Below are 25680 nucleotides of genomic sequence, written 5' to 3' on the forward strand. Positions count from 1 at the left end.
CAAGTGAATTTAAATGGGAGGAAAAAAAGAAAAATTCACATGTTCAGGAATCAGCAATGAAGCCAAAAGCATTACGCTTCTACTAGGAAAGCAGATTTTAGCTTCCAATATAGACAAAAATAGTCTTCTGTTGAAAGGAAATTGAAGGAATTATGGAGAAAAAAAATCCCATCTCTTAATGCAGTGTCTGTATAGGAATGAAAGTGATTTATTTATATTACACACAAAGATTTTATTAAAAAGGCTGGTAATGGAACATTTTATTTTAATGCATCAACTTGATAAAAGGTTAGTTACAGAAATTGTGTATAATGTCATATAAGTCACATGGATGGGTTATTTAAAAAAAAGATTTGATAATCAGAGGAGGACATCTCTTATTTTAGTTACATCGTAAAGTGCCTTGTGTAGTCATATTCTATCGTTGGAATGACCGCCTGTACAAATTTCAAGAAAATAAGAAGGTACCTGAGTTTCTTGTTAAGGAAAGTGTGCAATAGCTAGAAATCCTGTAAAACAAAGCAGAAGTCACATTCAATGGTCTGCTGTCCTGGTTTCGGCTGGGACAGAGTTAACTCTCTCCTTAGTAGCTGGTACAGTGCTGGGTTTTGGATTTAGTATGAAAATAATGCTGATAACACTCTGATGTTTTAGTTGTTGCTAAGTAGCGCTTATCTTAAGCCAAGGACTTTTCAGTTTCCCATGCTCTGCCAGCAAGCAGGTGTGCAAGAAGCTGGGAGGGAGCGTAGCCAGGACAGCTGACCTGAACTAGCCAAAAGGATATTCCCTACCATGGAACATCATGCCCAGTACATAAACAGGGCAGAGCTGGCTGGGAGGGACGGATCATGGCTCTGACATTGGTCAGTGGGTGGTGAGCAACTGCATTGTGCATCACTTCGTTTTTTTTTTTTCTTTTTTCCCCCTCTTCTTTTTTTTGTTATATTCCTTTTCATTACTATTATTATTATTCCATTATTATTATTGTTAGCATTATATTTTACTTTAGTTATTAAACTGTTCTTGTCTCAACCCACGAGTTCTACCTTCTTTCCCGATTCTCCTCCCCATCCCACTGGGAGCGGCGGGGGGGAGTGAGGGAGCGGCTGCGTGGTGCTTGGCTGCTGACTGGGGTTAAACCACGACATCCGCTCAACAGTATTTCTTGCTAATAGGAAAATAACACCTAGCAATTACACAGTTAGAGACTGGGAAATTAATACAGCAGAACTCTGGTAATGACATCTGATGCTTGCCCAAACATACAGACCTTCCTGTTTTAAGTTAGTTAAAGCAGGGAACCAGGAGTTATTTTCAATAAATCTTACAAACACCACACAAACATTTACAATCGCATTTACGTACTTAATATCTGTTATTAACAAATGCCAAAGTGAATTGCACCTAGCAGGGCTAATCCCTAGCTACCTTCCTGTAGTTGCAGGGAAAGCAGGCTCCTTCCTCAGTGTTTTAGTGGCTCAGAAAAAGAAATAGGTTCCTGTTCTGAACCATCCTTTGAAAGAGCTCCTTCCTGTTGATGAGGGAAAGTAGAGAGATTAGCTTTGCTAAGCTGAGAAGTCTGCCTTTGTAGAGGAGACCTTCCTCGTCTCCCTTGTGTGTATCACCTTCAAATGCATGTTGGGCCTGAATCTGCAGTCTGGAGTATACTGGATAATTATAAACTGTCTGTCCACCTGGGACTGAGACAGACAGCAAACTGAAAAATTAAAATAAATCACTACTTTCAACTGATAATTAAGTTACGTTGGTACTGGATATAAGTAAAACCTACTATTTTGGCATGTCAGTCTCATGGACCGTTTCTTGACAAACACAAACTATATGATAATAAGGGAAGAAATTGCCTGTTAAAAACCCCTCAATTTGTTTAGCAATAGCAAAAAAAGTAATCAAAATCTTGAAAATAAGCTATTTCTAACTATTGAGGAGTAGGAACTACCTTGCCAGAAAAGTTATTTTCCATTTCAGTTTCAGTTGCTTGCTGCACAAATTGAGCAAATCTCTACTCATACAGCGAACAAGAATTTTACTGATTCAGGGCCTATAGCTGCTCAGTAATCACTCCTTGCTTGCCTTATAGCAGCAAAAGCAGTTAGAACACTATTTTGAAAGGACACACTTGCTTCTAACACGGAGGTTACTTCAGTCAGAAAACACAGTATGAATTACTACAAAGCATAACTAAGATCAGTCACCTCGCTAAAAGAAAATTATACTTGTGAGGCATTTGATATTGATGTTCAGAACTGTTTCAATAACTTTCATTGCTTTTTTGTCAGCTGAATGTTTTACCAAGATATTGCTCACATGCAGAGTAGAGAATAATGGGACCTCTACACCTTTCAGAAATGAATCTCAGATTCAAATCTAATACAGAAGCTGCTGTACCAATAGGAGTGATTACATTCTGGCCAGAGTCTACGAACCTCCAGCGTCATCCTCCTACACTGGGATCTCAGTTTCATACTCACAGCTACCTCCTTCACACCCTTACAAACAAGGGCTCAATCCTGTCCCTTCAATTCTACCTACTTTCCTCGTTGCTCCTGCCATCCTCCCCTCACCCCCAACAACTGATTAACAGAGTTTGTTTGCACAAAGGAGCTCATCCCAGAACTCTAGTAAGTGCTACCACAAACAGCTGTTTACTGCTTTTACACACAATTGCATTCCAGTTTAGGAACCTTGAGGTAACAGCTCCTTACACTGCAAGAAATCTCTAAGAATACGATGTAGTAACAAAAAAGGATACATGTGAACTCCAAGTTCTCCCCCACCTTCTGCAACAGTCTCGATTATTTTCTTCATCACTTCTGCATGCCTGAAAAACAGATCAGAAACAGTAAAAACATTTCAAGGAAAAAGTAGCTCCCTCGTCATCTCAATAATATGAGGTTTTGTGCAAATTAAGTAGTTTTGGACTGTTAGCTTCAGAAGCAGCAAGAGGAAGCTTTCAGTTTACTAAGGAAAAAAATCTCAACAATAACGGAAAGTTAATACTACGTGATGAATGTAACATTATTTGCCAGCTCCTTACATTCACAAGGAAAGAGAAAGATGTTCTATGCTACAGTGTAGACTGAGTGCTATAATGAGAGTCAATACATATTGCTTGTCACTAGTGTAATTTTTAACTGCTAAATGCCACAGAAGCCACTAGGTAAGTCCCCAGAAGGTAATCCTCACCAGCAGCAAGCCACCAGAAGTTCCCAGATGACTCCTGAAAAAGATGCCTAGAAATTGCCGCAACTTTTTCAGCTGCCTCTGCTGCACCCTTAAATTTGTAGAACCTATGTGGTATCAAACACTTACACAATTCATAGTTTCCTAGGAAAGGCAGACTAAACCAACCCTGCAGAAATTCAGAACTGTTGTGCTCGGAGTGACTTAGGGTACGGAAACTTTCTCTGGCTACAGCGATAACTTGGGTTCTGTGGCAGATCAACAGTTTCTAAGCTACCTGCTTCTCTCTCATGACTCTGTTATTGCAAAGCACTACAGGGGAGTGACTTTAAGTCATCAGTGACATACCAGACCTACTATGAACCACACAAATGTTTGTGTACAAAGCTGATCCTGGGAATATAACATGGAATCACAGAATAGCTAAGGTTGGAAGACACTGGTCATCACCTAGTCCAACCGCCCTTGCTCAATAAGCAGTAAACCAGAACAGATTGCTCAGGACCTTGTCTGGTCTGGTTTTGAATATCTCCAGTGATGAAGACTTCAAATCTTTTCATGACCAGTTACAATTCAGAAGTAATGGTCTTGTGTTCAGGATAGTTCTTATACCCCATAAATCAGAGGATGAAGAACATACAAAATCTGAGGGGAGAACTACTGTATGGTTAATTGAGGTTTTATTTATATATTTTTAACACAAACTCCCAGGTTGTGTAACTCATCTTACTTTTACCTATACTTCAACTTTATTTTAAATTCATGATTCTGTAGGCAATCTTTATCAGTGAGATCACATAGGGCTACTATGGACATCCACCTACACAACACTGCAAGCTAGTTAACAGTAGTAGTTTAAAATACCCGTCCTGAAACAACCTATGTGCCTACTGAGAACAAGGAAGAGTGGTAAGCAGAGTTTGCGTAACTTTCTGACCATGCTTTGATACCATTATGCAAATCTAAATAGCTGACCAGTAACTGGCATTTAGTAGTTACCTCCACAGTTAATCATGCTGCCAGTGACTGCAAACACAAGGAAGGAAGCTGTTGCAAAGTTACCAAGACACATTGTAAACAGGAACACGCAAGTCTGGGGAAATACTAAAGGTCAGCATTTGTCATTCACTGTGCTGTTGGTCTTTGCAAATCAGCTAACCCTCACAGTTGATTCCAATTCCGGATCCTCATGATGCCCCTGCAGAACACATGCCGTATCAGGTGCCAAGATCAGTTGCTTCTATATAGGAACCTGGCCACCTTCAAAACTTAAGCTTTGACCTCGTCTGTAACAGTGGACTATTTTTTGTACTGGCACAGAATACAGGTCACCTTACAGCTATTAGAAGTCTTTAACAGGATACTGGCTCAACTTCATGCATCTTAATGACATTTGTTCTTTTCTGTTTTCCAAGGACTAGTTAGATATCTGGAATTCCATAATGGCCACAGTAATGGTCATTGTTACTGTCATACAGTTACCCTGAAAAGCTTTGCAGGTGCTTTATAAACTTTCAAAAGTTTGTTTCCTGTTTTCAGTTTCCTTCTATAAGAAAATTTTGAGGAATTAATATGAAGTATGTATACCCCATAATGGAAAGAAATAAGATAACTTTGGGAGAAATGTCATCTAAAATATCCTGCTATCTAGAAATCTCTACTCCCCCAGAAGTAACTCTTAACTCAAGATGACTAAATACACTACATGCTCACCAGCGCTTGTTCCAGGACCTGTTTGTAGATCACTTGAGCTATCAAACAGATCAGACATTTAAAACATCTAAAAATCACCTAATTTACTTTCCCGTATACCAACCAACTCTTGAGGTGGTTCAAGTAAAATAAATGAGTTACTAGTCATATTCCAAGTCAGAAATACTGCTGCTTCTATTGAAAATAAATTGAGATATACAGAGTTAAGACCATACACTAAGGGGTTAAAAATAAGTTGAAAGAAGCTGATTTCTTAGATTGATTCGACAACCCTTTATGCTCTCATCAGGAACGTTTGCTTTTCAGCTGAAGAACCCCTCTCCTGCTTTGCAGTTGACCAAAGCTGTCAGTCAAAGTATTTGTTATTAACTTCACATTGGAATTCAGCACAGTTGACACATTAACATTGCCTGAGTATCAGCTGGAAGGGAAATAAATACCATCAGAAAGTAAAAGTAAAAAATAAAAGCCTTCCTGATATATGGGGATAAAACCCAACACCAGAAATGATTCATTCCCTGCCCCCCCCCCCCCCCCCGCCTTACAGTTCATAGAGATAAAAGGCCTTCCACAGGGCTCTCAGTGTAGTGGACAACAACTATAAGCCTCTATAACAGAGGGGAAAACACAAGACTTTTTAGGACAGTGTACTTTCAAGAAAAGAAAATTACCTATGAATTTGATTCAGTGTCTGTAACTGCTCACACACAGTGAGACAGGTGTGGAAAAACCCATAAATGTCATCATTGGGAGAAACACTCAGAAGGTTAACTGACTACTGCCGATTAAGATCTACAATTCACTGATCCTTGCAGTTGCCTCTAGTCACTTCCCTGCAGATATTTATACAGTACATAAGAAGGAAAAAGACTTCAGAAGCCCATCACCATTTATTCTGAAATAGACAAAAATAAGCCCTTGGAATCAGTGCAAGTAATTCAGATCTAATTGTAAATGTGTTTAGTAGTTAACTAGTTTGATAGTCCCTTCATAACTCCCACATGAAAAAAGCTGAGAATTGTGAATAAACCAGTTCGCAGCAATTAATGAGGAAGTTGACCACGTTCCTCCTAGTACCATAAAAATGCTGACAAGAAATAAAATGTAGAGCAGAGCTGCAAGATGAACAGTTTCAACTAACTACTCAAAATAGAAGCAATCTCAAGCAGCTGACAGCGGCACCAGACTGCCATTTCTTCCCTTTCTCTGACGCATGACATAGGGATATACACGTCACAAGAAACAGCCAAGTAAGTTTAGGACCATCCAAATACCCTGCATTACACAATTCTTGTAACGTGCAGGGAAGCAACAGCAGCACAGCTAGCTAAACACTGGTACTTCCCAGCTAAATTAAGAACAAAACAACATTTTTGGCTATTATTTTTCACCTCAGAAGCCCAGACCTTGTTAGCTGTTAGCCTTACCAATTTAAGAAAATAGAATAGCTCACCTCGGAGAGTAAGAGAACATAATTAAATCCTCCATTTTAGACACACTGTTAGCCTCTTTCTTCACAGTCTCAAGATGACCTTTTCAAACCTTTCTGATGTTAAGCAGTTGCTGGTCAACTAGATTGCTTTTTGAGAAGGACTAGACAGTTTCCTCCACATTTAAGACTACCAACAAGTCTGTCTCACTGTGATACAATCATCTCTTCCATGCTTAGAAGACTAATTGGAACAAGTGCCATGATGCAAACCGTTTCTTCAAGTGTAGATGCGGATTACATAACAAAGGCACTGGCACTTCACTGGCTTCAGAGGAAGAAGTGAAAACATGCACACAGAGCTCTCATCCATGAAGACTCTCAATCCAAATTCACAGACTAGTATTAAATTGGTTCTTACTCTGCAAAGGTGTCTACAAAATTAAGCAGATTACATTGCAGCCACAGCCCAGTATAAAACCCACAGGCCTACCTAGTCAGTGAGGGCTGTCATGCCCAAATAACTGGTCATCTTTGTTTCTTCTGAGAGTCCTCCCAGCCTGCATCCATCAACAGGAGCTTCTTCCCAACCAATTTATTAGCAGGGCTTCCAGCAATCACTAAATTAAGCCTTGGCTTCAGGCCTTTTCTCCTCCTTTTCTTCTATTAATCATCTTCCTAGTTAGTCTGTTAAGCCTTCCTACATTCACCCCACCTCACACTCCTTCAAAAACACTAGTTGCACAAAAAGCTGCATCCATTTTTTCATCCAAAACCCTGCAGACAGCAAACAATAAGACAGTCAAAGTTACTAACAGGTTGACATATTAAGACTGGTATGTTCATATAAGGTACAAGAATACCTTATTGGATCAAACCAAAGGTCTACCTCGTCCTGCTTATTATCCTACAGTACATGCTCAAGAAAGAGGCCGGAGCAAGGACCTAGTAATGCTTTCCCCAAAGTACTACTAGTTTCCAGCAGTATGCAACCCAGGGACTTTCTAATTTTGGAGCATTCTGATAACTTCACTTTTAACACCTCTTGACAAATTTTTCTTTCATTAACATCATATTGCTTAAATAAATATTTAGTTTAGTTAGGTGCTGTGTGCAGAGTTTAATCCTTTTTCTGGCTTAGAACATGCCAGCAGTGAGTAGCATTTTTACTATTAGCAGTTTTACTATTAGAAAAAACTGAACACCTGTTACTTTACCTTCTGTGCCATTCATGATGAAGGTCACAGAAATCATAACTCCCTCCTCAGTTGCCTTTTCCAAATCTGAAGGGTCCCAGCTTATTCAATCATTTCTTATGGGAAAGATCTTCATAACCTCAGTTATCCTGGATAACCCCTCTGTTACCTTTTCCAGTTTTAGTCTTCCTTCATCTCACAGACTACAGAACAGATGACCAGAGCTGTACTGCAGTATTCAATATGTGGGTGGTCCCACAGATTAATAGAGGCCTTATGCTGTTGTTTTCTGTTCTATTCTTTATTCTTTTCCTAACAGTTTTTAAGTACTTCCTGTACTACTGTTTCCTGTACTACTCTTGAGCACCGAGACTGACATTTTCACAGGTCTACTGTGTTAGTGTAGACTTAAACCTGAGGATTTAAAGACCAACAATAAACTTTACCACTTTAAAATTTTCTACAAGACAGCTAAACTGGGGAAAAAGCTATTTCCCAGTTGTACAATGGCTTCTCTGCTCAATATTGTCCAGATATAAGCCTGACTGCTTGGTGAAAGCAAAGACTGTTGTAAAGCAGTAGTTAAAGAACTATGAACTGGAAGAAACACTAGATAGATTTACAACACCCATGAATATACATCCTCATAATAAGATCAAAAGTAGCCATAAACTACTTGGTGCAAAGCTCCATTGCTCTCTCTGTCTCTCAAGAATGGTATACCCTTCCCAAGACTAATCTTATGATCAAATAATTCCTAAACCAGAAATAAGAATGTTTTGAGTCTGCAAAAACTACCACAAGCTTGTCAACAACAAGCTGATTATTTGACATCTCAGCTAGTGACATGGATCCCAGAAGTGTTTCTTTAAGTCAAAAAAAGTTACAAGACTTAAAGGGGCAATCCAGACTTTTTTTTTTAAAACATATGCAAGACTACAAAGGGTGTCTCTTTTTTTAAAAATGAGATAAAACCCCAAACTCATAGCTCTAAGAACGTCATATTATCAAGAAGCTGAGGAATTACACTGTTTAAGATATTGACTCTGTATTACTAAGACACCTAAAAGGATGTTAGGGCCTACTTCTAAGATGAAAGGCACTTTTCAAAGACCTAGAAAAAAATACCTGTGCAGCTAGTGAAACTACAGACTCCCTATGTCTTGGGTGAGAAATGTGGAAAATGCAACAGAAAAAACCCTGAAAACACAAGTGTGTTTTGCACTTGTGTTCACAAATATTTCAGTGTGGCAATTAGAGGACCTCTATTTATCAGTGTAAAATTTCAAGGACTTCTGGGGGAGCAGAATGTATTTATTACAAAATAAGAAAGAGTTATTTCATGTTCAAATAGCTTTTTCTGCTCCCAAAGTACACATTATACTTTTAACTTCCCAAAAAAGCAGCAAATGAAAGTATAGGAGAACTTTCTTTTATAGAGTTCTAGTAGTCTGCCATCTTCTGGAGTCCATAGGGAAGTGGAGGAAAAGCAATTTGAGCAGAGAGAAGACAGCTCTAACTGCAGAACACACTTGCGGCAGTGAGCACTGGAATGACTTCAGAGAATCGCTGATATCTTCCTTTCATACTCCCTCAGAAGCTAATGGACCACTATAGCAGCCAACTGTGGAAGTACATCCAGAAAACATAAACCAAATCCTTAACAAGACCCGTGAAGTGCCTTGTGCCTGCATGTTGAATCAGACCAGAAAGACTTACCTGCATGGATGAACTGAGCACATGGGAGGTGGAGGAAGATGAGGATGGTTTTCAATGGTCACTGTTTTCTTGACGTGATCCTGACTAATATCTTCATACATATGCTCTACTGTTAAAGGCTGCCGTTGCTACATGGAAAAAAGGAACATGAGAACAAAAGCATCACTAACAAAGAATTGCTGAGAAGGAGCAAAAGATTCTAACATCATTAACAGATGAAGCACTGTAAATTATAAGCATCTAATATACAACAGTTCTGAAGGTACACTGAAAGAACTGAGTGTGTTAAAATCCATATGGTGTAGAAATAGTACTGCACAAATTTTTGTTTTTAGTATACCAGGTGAATTGTAAAGTCAATATATTTGAGAACCACCTAGGTTCCCATCTAGGTATTTGAGCTGTAAGCTCTAACCAACTTTAACTCAAGAAACTTAGTCATTAAAGGGAAGAATAATTTATCTAATCCTCTCCCTCTGAAGATCATGAAAACACATACCTACTTACTTGACTAAGTTTACTGGGGTTATTACTAGCTCTACAGAGCTAACAGAAACTCAGATGACACAGCATGATTTCCTTCCTTCCAAATGTGCTTGGTTACCAAGTACAATTTTCAGTGAAACTGTTCCTACTTCTTGCAAGTACCGTAAGTCCTGTCTGCAACCCTGACTGTATAATGGTTTTCTCACCATTTTTTCCTTTAAATTTCTACTGTGCAACAAAACAGCCTTGCTATTTGCCATGGTGAGTCTAATTTCACAGAAGTGGGAAAAAAACAACATAGCTATACCTCATCATATCCAAATAACCAGAGCCTTGGAGTTTGGTAATATTTGTCATAAGTGATGTAGAGGTCATAAGTTCTAGTCTGTAGAATAGCATCTTCCCCTCCAACATCAACTTTAGCTTTGTTAGCTTCTACAATCTGTCTTGTGTCAAGCGTTGCCTGGTTCAAGGTAAAAATGACAACATTAGTATAGTTTTGTTTGGGTTCCCTCCTTTCCCATCCTAAGTAGTTATGTAAAACTGTAAAACTGAAATTAATGTTCTTAAGTGAGCATTAAAAAACATAGGCTTTTGGGTTTTGTTTTTACCTTTAAATTAGGAGTATCAGTTTCTCTCCCACCAAGTGGCTTTTGGTTTTATGTTTGGTGGGGTTTTTTATTTTTCAAAAAAGGTCCGATTTCTTAAGGAAGGATGCAACTACATTGTCCCATCCCCCTCCCTCCTTTCACCAATAACTTTTGAACCCAACAGACAATTCCGATGAAATTCAGAAGGCAGAGGTCTCCGTTTATGCAGGTTCATGAAGACTTAGCAGAGTACCACGCATAATGATGCCCTCTGTCTTCCCTCATGACAGTCTGGTGCATCAGTGTAATCTATTGAACCTATACACCACTCATCCTCCACATGTAAGCCTCAAGAACAACCACTGCATTTTTTACCTCCTGTGAATACAGCACTATGTGTAAGCAGAGCGAAAAGGATCATCAAAAAAAGCAAAATTACTGTGATCAAAATCTTTGAGGACCTAAAAGTTAAGGTTACTGCAGTAGGTTCGCAGGAGACAAATCCACAGGAAACCAGGCTCAGTAATCCCACTGCTCCTAACAAGCTTGTTACGTCATCCATTTGTTATCATTATTCTTACTTTGCCTGTGCTCATATTGGTGATAAGCACTGTAACAGACAAGATAGAGAACTGTTCACTCACATCATCTGTCTCCAATAGCCCACTTTCTTCATACTCTGAAAAGAAGACCCATAAGATTCTGTGTTCAGTTTGTCATTCATAAACTCCTTTAAAACAATCTACATATATCTAAAGAAGTTTTATTCAGGTAGACTTCCCAATCCCCAAACCAGACTACACCTTTTTTAATACAAATTTGACCAAGACTACAGTAACTACATGATGAGCAATCCTTAAGTGGTTTTAAGTAGGCAGATTAAGTGTAGGTATGAAGCAGGAAGGAAGCTGTGCTAAATCCCTAATTTATACTTGCTTGGATCTGCTCTGCTACTCAAATTAATTTCCCAGTCACTAACATTCACACAGGTTTTGGCAAGTTAGAGTAAACATGCATCAATAAGACCACACAAAAGATAATAAAGAGCATATACCTGCTGAATTTTTCAGCATGCATTCCATGAAAAGAAAGAGTAGTGTTTTCTCATAGTTCACTGCTTTAGTTAAAGGCCTGAAATAAAGCACATCCCACCCAATTTAAGGAAATACCTTCCATGTCTGCAGCTTCTCCTTCATCTTCCTCATCATCATCTTCACAAGATGCTGAACGTTCTGGTATTTTTATATTATCCTTTAGAAGTTAAATTGAAAACACTGCTTTAAAGACTGCTGCATCTACACAGCCTAACAGCCCCAGCAAATTTAAAGTATAAGTCCAGTCAATACATACAGTGAACCAGAACAATAATTTCTGCAATATTAAGGAGGACTATACTGAACTAAAATATTTGCTTATTTAACCAATCTTAGTTTCAAAGTTCTGGTATGACATCAAAAATCCGCTTTAAAATTTCTCCTTTGATTTTGTAACCTGGCTTTAATTCCCAAGCAAAGAAGAATAAACATGGTGTTAAACAGCCCTTAATTCTTTTCAAAAAACCTACCTATCTCAAATGAAAGGCAATGACTAAACAGCTATGACTAAATATGTAGGTTAAGATTTTGTATGTCCTAACCCACAGCCAACTGTGCAGCAGTTATTGTGGAAAATCTCAAGCTCGAAGGGACCCATAAGGATGATCGAGTCCAACTCCCTGCTCCTTGCAGGACTACCTAATGCTAAATCATATGAGTAAGAGCGTCATCCAGTTCCATAAACTAAGAGCACTATCCAGTTCCATAATTGTTTTTAAAACACAAGCGAGTCCCAAAAGATACCACATTTTGATATCATTGTCTGAGGAAGCACAGTCCAACAGAAATGAATACAGCACAAGCCCTCAGCCAACTTTTTCTTTTGGGCGTTGTGGGCCTACGCATAGCATTTGAACCCAACAGACAACCCCAGTGAAATTCAGAAGGGGGAGGTCTCAATTTACGAAGGTTTCATGAAGACTTTAGGAGAATACTCCAAATAATGATTACAATTAGAAGCTGCTCTAATGGTAAGCATCAGGTGGCTGGTTTCCTCATTAAAAAAAAAAAACAAAACACCAAAACCAGTAAGAAACTAAGTTGTGAAGTGCTTTGGCAAACAGAACATTAGCAGAAAAAGGGTTGTCCTTCTGCGTTGGACCTGTGGTCCAAGAAATGAAGTACTGTACAACAAGCAAGTTTTTCTACATACAATATATTAGAAGTGAAATCCAATTCATAACACACAACAGCAGTTATGAATCACAATAACATTCTGCAACTATTGTGTTTTGCAGAAATAGTGATCACCTTCAGGTATTCCTTAGAGTGTTTCTTCCACCCTTATGTTACTGACTTGTGAAAAAGCAGTATTTTTACTATGTTCAGCACAGTCTCACTTGAAATACATGTACTTCACAGTTCATCATATCAATAGCATTTTGAGCTGTTTACAATTGTGTGGTAGCATTCAGCAGCCCATTCCCTTCCCCCTTAATTTTTAGAATCCGAAGCTTTGTGCTTGGATGGTTTAACAAACTCTCATAGCACACAGACAGAACTCCACTTTAACAACCAACTCATCTTTAAAAGCATTTTGTGTCTCTGTGACTTTCTCCACATTTCTTAAACACGTTAGCTAACACATTTCCATTTCAAGTACTTCCAGTTGTTCTCAGTTTCCTGAGGACTTAAGTTTCAGATTTGGCTCCTGCTGCAGAGTGACTTTTTGGAAACATGTGCAGCAACTGATGACTTTGTAAAACGTATATATTTAAACAGTTTTAGTACTCCTAAACTTGATGGTACAAGCCTGTGAAACAGGACTAAATGTGTTAAAACTCTGCTTGCAGTAGTTAAAGTAAAGAAATACTTTACATCCCTACATTATTTTTCCATATAAAAATTTCTTTACAGTGGATCTCCAAACATTAGTTTCTTGAGACACAAAGGTGCGGTATCACTGCAAACAGAATTTCATTTTCAGTTTGTAGAAGCCTGGCACAGAAGCACACTGGCTAAAGACGTTCCAAAAAGAACACTGCCTCAGTAAACACATAGTAATGAGGAGATGCACATGCTTAGAATAATATTATGGGCTCTGAAGTTCAATGTATATCTGCCACACACCTAGTGACAAAGTATATTTTAATCTTTCACAGGCAGTACTAGATTGCTGCAGGTAAGACTTCTATTACCTTTAGGTCCTTTAATAAAGCAAGAGAAAAATTCAGAAACAAGTACCTTACTGTCTAGTGTGATCTCCTTAACTGCTTCTGTTGCACCCACTACACCTGTTAATTGAACAAGAAGTTTGTGTTAAAAAAAGCTTGTTTCTTTGTTACAGAATAGTATAGAAAGAGGTTGCAAAGATTTCAGAAAGCAGCACATGATTTTTCCAAGTTAGATCTCTCAACAATTTTGATATTTGACGGGCTGTTTATTTGGTATTGGTAGCAACAAACCATACCAGTAACAGAGCACAACAGCACAGCTGTTGCATATCATACAAATTTTGTTGATGGAACACTGCAAAGTAATTTGGATTTTTATTTTAAGGATTTTTTGCATAAAAGTGAGTTCAGGATAGGCATTCACATCACAATAATGGAACTCAACTTCATGAGCAAGGCATGCATTTATGAATATTTCTGAGCCTCTTGAAAGCACGGTGCTCGTGAAAAAGCATAATGTAGCAGAACACTCAGTGCTTTTAGCTGAGACGAAGTGGGGGTAAAAAACATCCCAAATCACAGTAGTATCAACTCTTTAATTCCTCCTCATTAGCCTTCTAGTTTTACTGCAGCTCTCACCCAGTACTCTTTGGGATACATGACAAGATTCTATGTTGCCACAGTACATTTGTCTAATTAACTCTTCAGCTGAAAATAAGTTACATCACTATGGAGAATGAACCTGGAATCAAGTAACTGCTCAGCAGAAATAACTGTTTAAAGAAAAGGAATGCCAGTTGAATGCTTCTTGGAAACAATGCATTTCTAGTGGCTGTGTGATCATTTACATAAGTGTTTTTCCTACCAGAAAAAGTGGTGTTATAAAGGACATCTATACAGATGGGTGGAAACAGGATTTTATCTCCTTTGACAGTGTTTGGAGACCTGGCCAGGTCTAGTCAGAGTGTTACAGTTGTGCTACCACAGCATGGTGCCCAAACCAGTCAACCCTAAAAAGAAAAACTTGGCAGAGGAGTCTATCCACAGCAGGGATGGAGAATGCATCCTTAATTCAAGGACATGACAAAGCTATGCCAAACGATTTCTTTGGTGTGGGGTGTTCAATTATGAACCGTGATACATTTAAGAATTGCCAATGACGAAAATGTACATCTACAGAAACAAAAGGCATCTTCTCCCACCCTTTTTCTCCCCACCCTGGCTGAACTATTTAGAGAACTTCTTCCACATTACAGCAAAAAATTTACACCAGAGAAAGTAAAAACTAGATTTGGAAATGGTGGAGAAAACATCATTGAAAGACAAAATTTTATTAACTCATGATAGAACATCGAGAAACAGACTAAAACTAATAAAATTGCCAATTCTTAGAAAAGAACAAAAGGATTTATAAGAGGCTGTGCTAGAACAGCTAATGAGATAGATTCATGTAAGCAGTAATTTTTAGACTTCTTTATAAACACAAGCTCATCTAAGGACTTAGTGTAAAAAAGGATTATCTCCCACACTAATCTATGTACTTAATATTTTCTTTCTTTTTAGTGCCCCCCCCGGCTTCCCCCAGTGACCTCAGATACTAAGATAATAGCTATTTTCTAATGATTCCCCCTTTTAGCTCAATCCAACAATTCAACAGATTGGGAAACACTGAAATAATTAAGTCAGTTGAGGTCATCATTAAGATAAAAATCTCAATGTGCTTCACATGCAATCTTAACAGAAAAGAGAAGTTTGCATATTCTTCAAACAAATAATTTAAACCAGCACTCTCTTCACAGGATCTCCTTACCAAGGAATGAGCCACTACACAGCTCATTTTTAAAAATAACTTCCTAGAACTTTAATAAAAGAATATTGAAATAATTTATTGTCAACTCCTCTAAAAAGTAGCCTGTTTCAGGCAGGTACAGCCATACAGTTAAACACCTGAGCAGTCATGTACCAATCAAGTGGGTAGCTGGCAATGTATTATTTCTTCCAGATTAGATACTAGTACACAGCCATCTATATATAAGAAAGATTTTACTTTCTAAGAGTGGAAACTGAAAATCTTTCAGATTACCAAACGCAAAGTCTGAAGCAAGACTTCGAATACCTGCATTGTGAAAAGTGTCTACCCATCCCCCATCACCATCATCTTCTTCTATAATTGCTTCCTGCTCATCTGAGTACTCCATCTGCTTACACCTTTTGTAGCATGGCACTGCAAAAAAATTGCAAAACAAAATGAGTGCAGTCATTCCTACACAAACCCAGACTGGAGCAAGAAATTATCCTACAAGGCCTTCTGAAATGTGGTAGTCTCTCATATATCCTTATTTAAGGAATCCTAAAGCTATATTTCAAATGCAAAAGCATGAACTTAAAAAAATATGTTGATGTGCTGTACCAGATACTTTATTTCATGTACAGTACAACACTTCGAGTGGCCTTAAAAGTTCATTCTTCTGTTACCCATTAGAGCACTTTCATCCAGACTCTTAAGGATTAGAAAAGAATTAACTTCTCATTTGCTAACAACTGGAGACAACCTATTAGTTTTCTTCACATCGCTAAACAACTTTTAGTTTAAGTACAACTTTGCCTGGATTAGCATTTTACCAAACTGATTTGTCTTTAGAATTCTGCTAGAAGTTTGCATCAGCTATTTATGCGATATATTAGGTATGTTTAATTATAAATTAACATCTAGAAGTTTAGAAGACGTTAGAATTAATGTGTTATTTAGAATAACTTCAGTCACATGCATTACAGAGCCATTCAAGTACAGACTTATACAAAGTTTTCAGAAAATAGTCAAAGAAAGAATGCAGATCTGATTAAGGCAAAACAGACATTTTCCAACATCATAAACAAGGACTATGTAAAAAATGCTTCTTTTCTACTAATGCGGAGAAAAAAACCCCTGCTGCGTAAAGTGCAGAATTTGTAAATTGCTCTTAGACCTTTCAGAAAGGGAGGAGAGGGGTGTGAAAATCACAGTGAAGAGAAGTTCTCCAAAGACTTCCAAAATGAGGTCTGTAGGATGGCTCCCGGCCTCACTCATAGCCCACAACTTTTATTCAGGTGGTAGGCCAATGTGTAAACCATCAGCAGGAAACACATTATTTTGGAATGTGATCTAGAAGGATCAGAGCAATGAGGGACCCTGGAAGCAGGGGGAAAAGAGAAACAAAGTAGATCACTTGGCCATCCAGCCATCAGGACCATCTTAGGAAAGTCTGTCCAACACTACTGTAAGCATTTTCACATGACAGTGCACTGCAAGACTCCAAAAGCCAGCAAGTGAAATCCAAGTATAAAATACAACCCATTGCAGGTAAAAACCTCCTCAGGCTGTTCTTAGTACTAAAGGTTCATCTAATGGCATTATCTTTGACACATTTTGATACAAGATCTTTTGAGAAAATTACTTCCCCATGGTTGTGCCAAGATGTTAGCCTTCTTATTCATTAAAAAGGTAGTCACCACAAGTATTATATATACACAACCATAAAGCTGATCAAAATTTTATTTAAAATTGTATTTTATATTATTGTTATTGACAGGGACAGTGACATTAATTACATATCTGAACTAGAAGTGTCAGTGTCACCGTGAAAGACATTTCGGGAACACTTCAATAGCCTGAGTTTTCCAAAAGAAAGAGGAAAATAAACATATTTTCCTTTTAGACACTGAGTATGAGTTGAAGGACAGGAGAAGGGAAAGACAGACAAGGAGGTTTTATAATGTTTAAACTTCATTTCTACTTCACCAAGGCAAGCTGTATTACTAGTATAAAGCCCTGCTAACAACTAGTCTAAGGAAAAGATTTTAGATGTGCAGGAAAAACTTTTTTAATATCACAAAGCCAAAGCATCCAAAATGGCAAGACATTTGCTTCCCCTGTCAATACAGACAATCAGTAGAGTTGATAGCACAGTCAACCATGCTATCAATCCTAAGAACACTTATATTTAAACTTCAGCCTTACCATTTTTAGTTACCAAAAACTGTTTGTCTGTTGGCAGATAAGCCTTGACTTTTAGTTCTTCTCCTGAAGCCCTGTAAAATGAAGTGCACCATAAAAGGTTGAGAATTTGATGATCTGCAAACAAAAGAACCCTACTAATTTCAGTGTATATCAGGAACATTTTATATGCTTCTCTTTACCTATTCTCAGAATCTGTTTGCTATGACTTCACTCTTCCCTATACAAAGACTTTGATATGGAGTCAAAAAGGTTGGCCACCCCTAAACTATGGAGTCTTGGATCAAAACTATTTTCTGTTTCAAAAACTACTTTCACTTTGAAATGGCCAAGCAAAGACAGGTTGACAGAACAATCTAGTCTGTCTATATGAAATTTTCTAGGATCAGCAACAACATAGTCCCAAATGTGTGAAGAAAGCAACTTCAGAAAAAGCAAGAAATAGACCTCTATAAATATAAAACCTGCCCATAGTCACTAGAGCTCAAGTAATCTTTGCCAAGTTCACATTACTCAAGCATTTGCTTTCACCTTCAGTGGTTTTTGGTTTGAAATAAGAGTAACATTCTAAATAGCCTGTTTCAAACTGCTGGCACATAGGTCAGACTCAACATCATGTTTTCGCTGAAGGAGACAGTAAAAGGGCAAGAAACAATGATTCTAGCATAATAACTCCTCCTTCAGCAATTCATGGCCCAGTACAGAGCCAAGAACCTTGATGATGATAATGGCACAGACAATGCCCATCTAGGCACTGATTAGTTTTATAATGCAAGACACCAGTAAAACATCAGGAAGCACCTTATTTGCACCCTTATTGTACAGGAAAGATAAGGGATTTCCAAGGGCAAGCACTGCTCAAAGTGATCTGATGTGGGCCAACTTGAGCATACTTAATTAACAAATGCTTGTCTAAAATATACCAATTACAACTACTTCCTAGCAATTCCAGTTGCACATGGCCTTTGCTTTTTCAATCACCAATCACCAAGAGAAGCTCAGGGAGACATACTGCTACTGCAGCTAAGCACTGAAAGCATTCACAGTACGTACCAGCTTATTTCCTCTAAAACCTTAGGAAAACAAATAAACAAACAAAAAATTCCCAAACAAATCCTCTTCTCAACTACTGCTACACAGAGTAATAAGTAAGTCCTGCCTGACTTAAAGATAGCTTCATCATAAAAACAGCACAAGTTCTACTGGAAGAGTCCATATACTGTTCTGAAATGAGACAACTGTATAGTTGCATCCAACAGAAACACATCAAAGCACAGGTAGGGATGCTAGCTTTCTATAATTCTTTTGATTTTACTTACCATTGCCAAGTAGGACAGTGGTGAACTAAGTGATCTCCAGCTGCGACAAACTGTTAAGGCAGGAAAAAAATTAAAGTACTGTTAAATACAGCATAAGGAAACAATCTCCAATTTTTCTCAATATTAATATTCCAGTTGCACATTCCTTTGATAGATTAACTATGTAACTAATAACTGTTTATATCAATTTGATGCTTTATTTTAACTCCATTTCTCAGCTAACCATGAAAACCCAAAGACTAAATCGACTTCACCTGAAGGAAATGCGTATTAAGCACAATAGCAAATTCAGATAAAGTTTAAAAAGCTGTGGTATTACCTACCAGTCTTCTAACAAGCAAAAAAGTTTCTAGACCCAGTAACATTGTTTACTTTGTGATGAAGAAACTGTTTTTATTTGCCATTCTTCAAAGTTTTACAAAGGCAATGAAGAGCTTAATGTAAAAAAAAAAAAATTAATTCTCTTTCGGTGTTCAAAACAATTTTGCAGCAAGAAAAAAAGCGAGACTGACATAATTTCATTGAATCAGTGAGAGAACTGCAACAGAGGAATAAACAGTATACATTTTAAGTAACAACCATCACTCTAATAGTTCACCACTGATGTTAACTAAATATGGATAACCAAGTACTTAGTACATTGAAAAACTTAGTTATAACTTTGTTCTGAAGAAATAGCTTTTAAAAATCTTCACTCTACTTGTTCTTAGCATCAGAGATAAGGGCTTTTATAAAATTACATCACTATTGCAAAGCAGTATTGGAAAACTCATGCTACACTTGTGTACAAACTAAAAATTTACCCAGCAAAGTCTATCCCACTGGGCTTATTTTTTGTACACATAAATTGAGGAAGGCAAGCATGCGCTCAAGAAAAGCAATTTGTGTGGTCTTCGCACCAGTTACTTCTGAAAATGAGGTGCACAACTCTTGCTACAGTTGCTTTCTTGTCTTAAAATGCCAGTTTATAACAACATACTTCCTAGCTGACCAGATGCTGTTGTAGCGTGACACAACAGGCTTGCAGCGTGTCAGCCATTTTCTCACCATGTCCTCCAAAACGAGGCATATCAGCATAGTGGAAAACACCACACCACGCACTGCATATGGATTAACAGATTTAATCTCTGCAAAAGTGCTTTCTTTCACCCATTTTCCAACAAAAGCCTCTAGCAAAAGTGAAATCTTCACTTTAAAGAAAACAGTAATCCCTCCCAGTACACATAAAAATTTTAAAACTCATTAGCCTTTACATAATAATAAATAACACATGAAACTCCAGAATTATTTAAAATTCTCTGTTCAAGGAACTGGAACACTGTTTGTAGCACCGATGTTAAAATATATTATTAAAGATGAAAAAAATTTAAAGTGTTCTTTGTGGGTCTAACAGATGCAAAAACCTAAAACAATACTTGAAATTTCTTTTCCATTTTCTTCAGCTTAGGCAGCAAAATTATCTAGCTGGTTTCACTTCCTATTTCTGAAGCACTAATGCTATCTCATACCTGAATCAATATTGCAAAAGTGGCAAGAGATCAATTTTAGGACAACATCTTATTTCTACTCCTGGAAAGAATGATTTTTAAGATTTGTCTGTACTTACATATAAAATTAAACTAGGTGTTATCTTTCTGAGGTATTAACTAGTAAGAACTCATGACAGGGAAGAGTTTGTTGCAATTAAATCAAGTACACAGATGTATGAAAAGAGGGAGTAGGTGTTGAGTTTGATTAATGAGTCATCTTTAGCCTTATCGCTAATTGATTCATCTTCAGAGGCAAGCCACAGGAACCCCACAAAGTCTATAAAACAGTCAGCATCTCAGACTAAAATACAGTTGAATTGAGATTCATTACTTAAGAAATCCAAACTCGTTCGAAGACAACATCCTAGCATCCTACTGATGACTTTCAATTCTTCTTTAGCAATCATTACTATATAACGACCAAAATCATCAGGGAAGAGGAAAGACTGTCAAAGGGACAATCAGCAGATCATTGCTCCAGTCTCATCTAAATTTAACAAAAAATTAATCTTGCTATATAATTGTTTCCCTTGACTACTGCTTTGAACGATCCAATTTATTCATCCTATCAGCATCTAACTTTATACAGAGAATACATACTATTCGCATTCTTACTGGTGTTTAAATGCTGCACTGTTTAATGTAACATAGTGTGGTTCTTGCTACGTTCTATAGAAAGTACCTTTCCTTTCAGTACTACTGCAAAGTTTTCTCCCATAGATCAAGAAGGGATTAAGCATTAGTAGAACACTTGTCTAGACATTCTGTTATATTTGTTTTATATATAACAGATTATAAATATATTATTATGTAATACACAATATATAAACATTTCTATACACACACATATATGTATGGTTATCAGGACAGCAGAACATCATGTTGCTAAGCCTGTTTTTCTGAGCGGTACTCTTCTGGATCATAGAAAGCACGAGTGCTTGCTTGCCATGCAACGTAGCAGAAAAATGCTAGGTACCAACGTTAGCAAAAATACATCTGTCCACATTATCTACCTGTATCAGTCATCATTTGTTCCATCTTTTTCCATCTCATCTTCACATTTGTGCATTTTGTCTCATTTTTCTTTCATTCTACCTAATAGTCTTAACATTATTTTCTTATACCTCTGTAAAGACAATGTATTTTCAGAACAGTAGCACTTTAATATGAGAAAAAGCAGAACGAGGAAGTCAAAATAGCACTGCACAAACAGTGTTTTCACTATTCTACAAAAAATCCTGCTTGTTTCTCTTCACAGCAGACTCCTTGAAAAACTACAACTGCTTGGCAGCAATCCAAAATACAACCAGCCTGAAGTAGCCTACAGAGAAGAGGAGGGAAAAAATAATAATCATTGGATACTTGGTGTGGACAAGCATATGTAATGATTTAGCCAGAGCCCTGGAAGAAACCAAAACTGAGGTAAGCAAAGACCATTCCCAAGATACAAGTTCCCCTTTGAGCTGCTTACAGGAAAGACTTTTGTAATCAATATATTCCTGTTTTAGTCCTGAACTCCCATGACAAATAGAGCTGTTGACCCAGCACGAGCTTTCTTACAAGCTTTTCACAATATAACACAGGAAAAAAGCATCCCACATTCAGATGTCAAGTGTCATCTCAAGAGGAATTCTGTTGATCTACTTCATCTGTAGAGTAAAAAGGCCATTTAGAACTTCCATTTTGCGGAAATTGTTTCAAGAAGCAATAATTAGTTGGCAAAGACATGAACTGTTTGAGATGAACATGGTAATTTTGAGTAAAATTTATCATTACTTTCAAAATATATTTCAAAGTTTCTAAATACTTACTTCTTCAGGTGTAATTACTCCAGTTTCTTTAAACTTGGACTCCTGCAATAAAGAAAATTTAGAAATTTTGAGAACTGCTGACAAATCAAAGTACCCCACTTTACTGGTAAGACAAACATCTGCTCTACTTTTGTCTTGGAACTAGCTCCGTCCACAGAGATCTGTGAATCAGTCTTGGAGGCAACCTCTGCCAGGGCTGATAGGCAGCTTACTTCCACATCCTATAATGTAAGGCTCAACAAAATTACTTGTTGCAGAATGTGGGGTATTATGAAAAAAGATCACATATACAAAATAATTTTTTTGCTACAACCAATTATATCAGTAATGAAGAAAAGATCCCTGGTACTCAGTATTACATTTGCCAGAAAAAACAGAGATAGAAAACCAGTTGGAATCAGCGATTCTCATGGTCAGGACTTTGGGACTGTTCTAGGCACTGAACAGCACTGCAATGCATCAATATGAGGCTTTGCAGTTAAGAAAGGTCATGAAATGAATGACCAAACCGACTTTTCGCTGTGGTAGGAAAAGTTATGTAGTAAGACCTAGTTATTAACTTTTTTTTTAATACCCATTTCTGTGCCTTCATTATGCACTCCATGGAAACAGTTTTGATTTTCTCATATGGTCGTGGTTTTTTATGGATGAAAGAATAGATGGCAAGCAGCAACATGATTTAGTTCTGCATGGAGAAATGAAGTACTTTTGCATTAAAGACGACATGAAGTTTAAGGATACAACATTTTTTAGCATATTCAAATCTAGAGTAAGTGTATTTTGTGTCAGACTTCTGTTTCTGTTTGATTTTTTTCCTTCAGAAAAGTCTGAAGCACCACAGAAACCTACTATTCCCCAGCATTAGAGGTATCTAAGAATGGCTTTTGAAAAAGAATACAATTTCAATCATGGCATAGCTCACTTTCCAAGTTTTTGCATCATCAATTACTGAATAACTTCTTGCCCTAAAGAAGTCATGATTTTTTTCAATCAAGACTAAAAGCAGCAACTGAAAAGTACCTCACTTTTGGCTACAACTTCACCTTATTCAATCATTAGGAAACCGTTAAAGAAAACCAGCCACTGCTTAACTTGGTTATTCTTGATGCTTCACTCTGGTGCATGCTGTCACCTGTGCTATGTAAAAGGAAATGAGCACACCTGTTTCATACCATACTGATTACTTCCTTTCTCTCTCATTTCTAAAGAAGAGACATTTAAAAACAAGATTAAGATAAGCAAAACAGCAGTTGTACAAACACCGTAACATCACTATATGCTTGTTAACAGAAATCAAAGAAACTCAAACAATGCTAATTTAGCAATTTGGATTGCTGTAAAACTGAGAATTCTCCACACCACAGTGGAAACAACTTACTATTTAACCTCAAAATGAACTATAAGCAGTAGGGAACATGCACAAACTTGTGTTTCTGGAATTACATAAGGAAAATATGTAAAATATCCATCCTCTGTTCCTTCAGGATAAACAGTTCACTTTTTCATCCCTGTACATTCTGTGGTATGCAAGCTAGGGAGAGACACAGGTCTAGTTTCCTTCCGAAGCTACCAAGCTGGAGTATTTATTTCAACCCCTTGTAAAGGGAACACATACATATAATATTATCACCTCCCATTTGTGGGAGGTTCTACTCCTGCCTCCTCCCAACAGTACATCTGGGCACAAGAGTTCCTCCACTATTACACCAGCTGTGCAACAGCAACTGTACTATGGTAAACAAGTCACTTCACCTTTCCACGCCACAACTTCACTGCAGCCCATATATGTCACATTGGTGGGCAACTCTAGAAAGCTCCACTATCCAGGCAAGAGCATACTATATACCACGGAGGGACAAGTTCAATTAATAATTGAGTATCACTGTCTTTTGCCTAAAAATCTAAGCCGCAGAGTACAAGGCATACAGAATAATGCACACCATAAAACCACAGGCAGAGAGGTTGCTGTCATAAACAATTACAGCAGAAGTATTTTTTCAAAAACATGGAAAAATATGAAAATCAGTAGTGAAAGAACTGCTGTCAAGTTAAGCATTCACACACAAAGTCGGGTTTTACATAAAAAAGTATTTGTAAATAGGAGACAGAAGATGGGATGTAATCTAACAACTGCAGAAAACCACAATTTGTTTCTACCTAAATAAGCAATAACAGGGATTATAACAGATGTGCTGCCCACCTTTACAAGCAGACTGTTACAATTCACTCTCAAGAACTAAACAGCCCATTTCTACTATTGCAATTACTTTAGCGCACAGAGGCTTGTATTAATATAGTAACGCTGATACAGAAATAAGCTATGCTACATAACTTTATACCTGCTCACATAATGAAGAGGTGACTAGGGTTTTTTTTGTCAGCTGAACAAGTTGCACTCTTACCCAAAATAACCATTGCAATGCATTCCTGAAACCAGGCTTAAGCCTATCAGTACATGAGCGCCTTTGGATTTCCATTCCTAGTCACACAATCAGTTAAACTTTAGCCACTTTAATAGAAAACAGCAACAAATAAGTTATTCCTCGAGCAGTAGTACCAGCAACATCTGGTCTTCGAAGGCCTACACCTCCCAGGTGAATGCTCCCACCCCTAATGGGATGCGAGCTCCAACTCAGCCTCCCTCCATCCCGCGCGCCCCGGCGCAGGATGAAGGCCGATGGCTTTACCGCCGCAAGGCTGCCCCAGCACAACCTCCCCCTGAGGCGTGAGGGAACACCGCGCCCTCGGAGACCCTCCGCCGGTTGCGTAAAGCCGCCGCAACGACAGAGTTCCTCGGGCCCGGGCGACAATCGAAGCCGCAGCCGCCGGGCGGCTTCCGGGAAGGCGGAGCGACTCCCGGGGCGGTCGGGCGCCCCTCAGACCCCACCGGGGCGGCAGGGAAATGCCCGCGCAGGAGGGAGCCGCCATAAGGAGCCGCCAGCGGGCGAGCAGCGGCTGCACTGCAGGCGACACCCCGGGGGGGGGGGGAGGCTGGGGCTGCTCCGTCGCCACCCGCGACCCCGGCGGCTCATGGCTCCGCGGCCGCCCCGCCGCAAGAGGGCGGGGGCGCCTCCCCCCACCCCTACCTAACGGCTCCAACGCTTACAGGGAGCGCGCGCCTCCCCTCACTTCACCCCGCCCCTCCGCCAGGCTCCCGCGCGGACCGGCACCTTGAGCACGGGGGTGAGGTACTCGGCCACCTCTAGGGCCTTCCCCTTCACCGTGTTGATGACGTTCTGCATGCTGCCGGCGGGCCCCGCGAGGAGGACAACCGCCTCCCCCGCCCCTCGGCCAACGATCTCCGCGGCGGCGGCCGCCCCGCCAGCACCGCCCCCACCGGTCACGTGACCCCCCCGCTCTTCCCTGAGCCCTTCCCGTCCCCGCCCACCCCATGTCGCACACACGTGACGACACACAGGCGCTCAACGTTGCGTCACTCCCGGCCCAGCGGCGATGCGCCTGCGCGGGAACGGGCCCTGGCC

General features: G+C 38.8%; 1 protein-coding gene across 1 annotated transcript; it reads right to left on the reverse strand.

Annotated features, from left to right (window-relative positions):
- Nucleotides 1–245: 245 nt before the first annotated feature.
- Nucleotides 246–25455, reverse strand: ATG3 (autophagy related 3). Its single transcript, XM_050915428.1, has 12 exons — nt 25369–25455; nt 22199–22240; nt 18859–18908; nt 17543–17613; nt 15662–15769; nt 13616–13665; nt 11507–11588; nt 10982–11016; nt 10055–10210; nt 9262–9389; nt 2774–2842; nt 246–468 (listed from the first exon to the last, which is right to left on the reverse strand). The coding sequence occupies exons 1-12, from the start codon at nt 25438–25440 to the stop codon at nt 387–389; spliced, it is 945 nt and encodes a 314-aa protein (XP_050771385.1). The 5' UTR covers nt 25441–25455; the 3' UTR covers nt 246–386.
- Nucleotides 25456–25680: the final 225 nt, after the last annotated feature.

The sequence above is a fragment of the Gymnogyps californianus genome, chromosome 1, assembly GCF_018139145.2.
Source record: "Gymnogyps californianus isolate 813 chromosome 1, ASM1813914v2, whole genome shotgun sequence".
In the NCBI taxonomy this organism is placed as follows: Eukaryota; Metazoa; Chordata; class Aves; order Accipitriformes; family Cathartidae; genus Gymnogyps; species Gymnogyps californianus.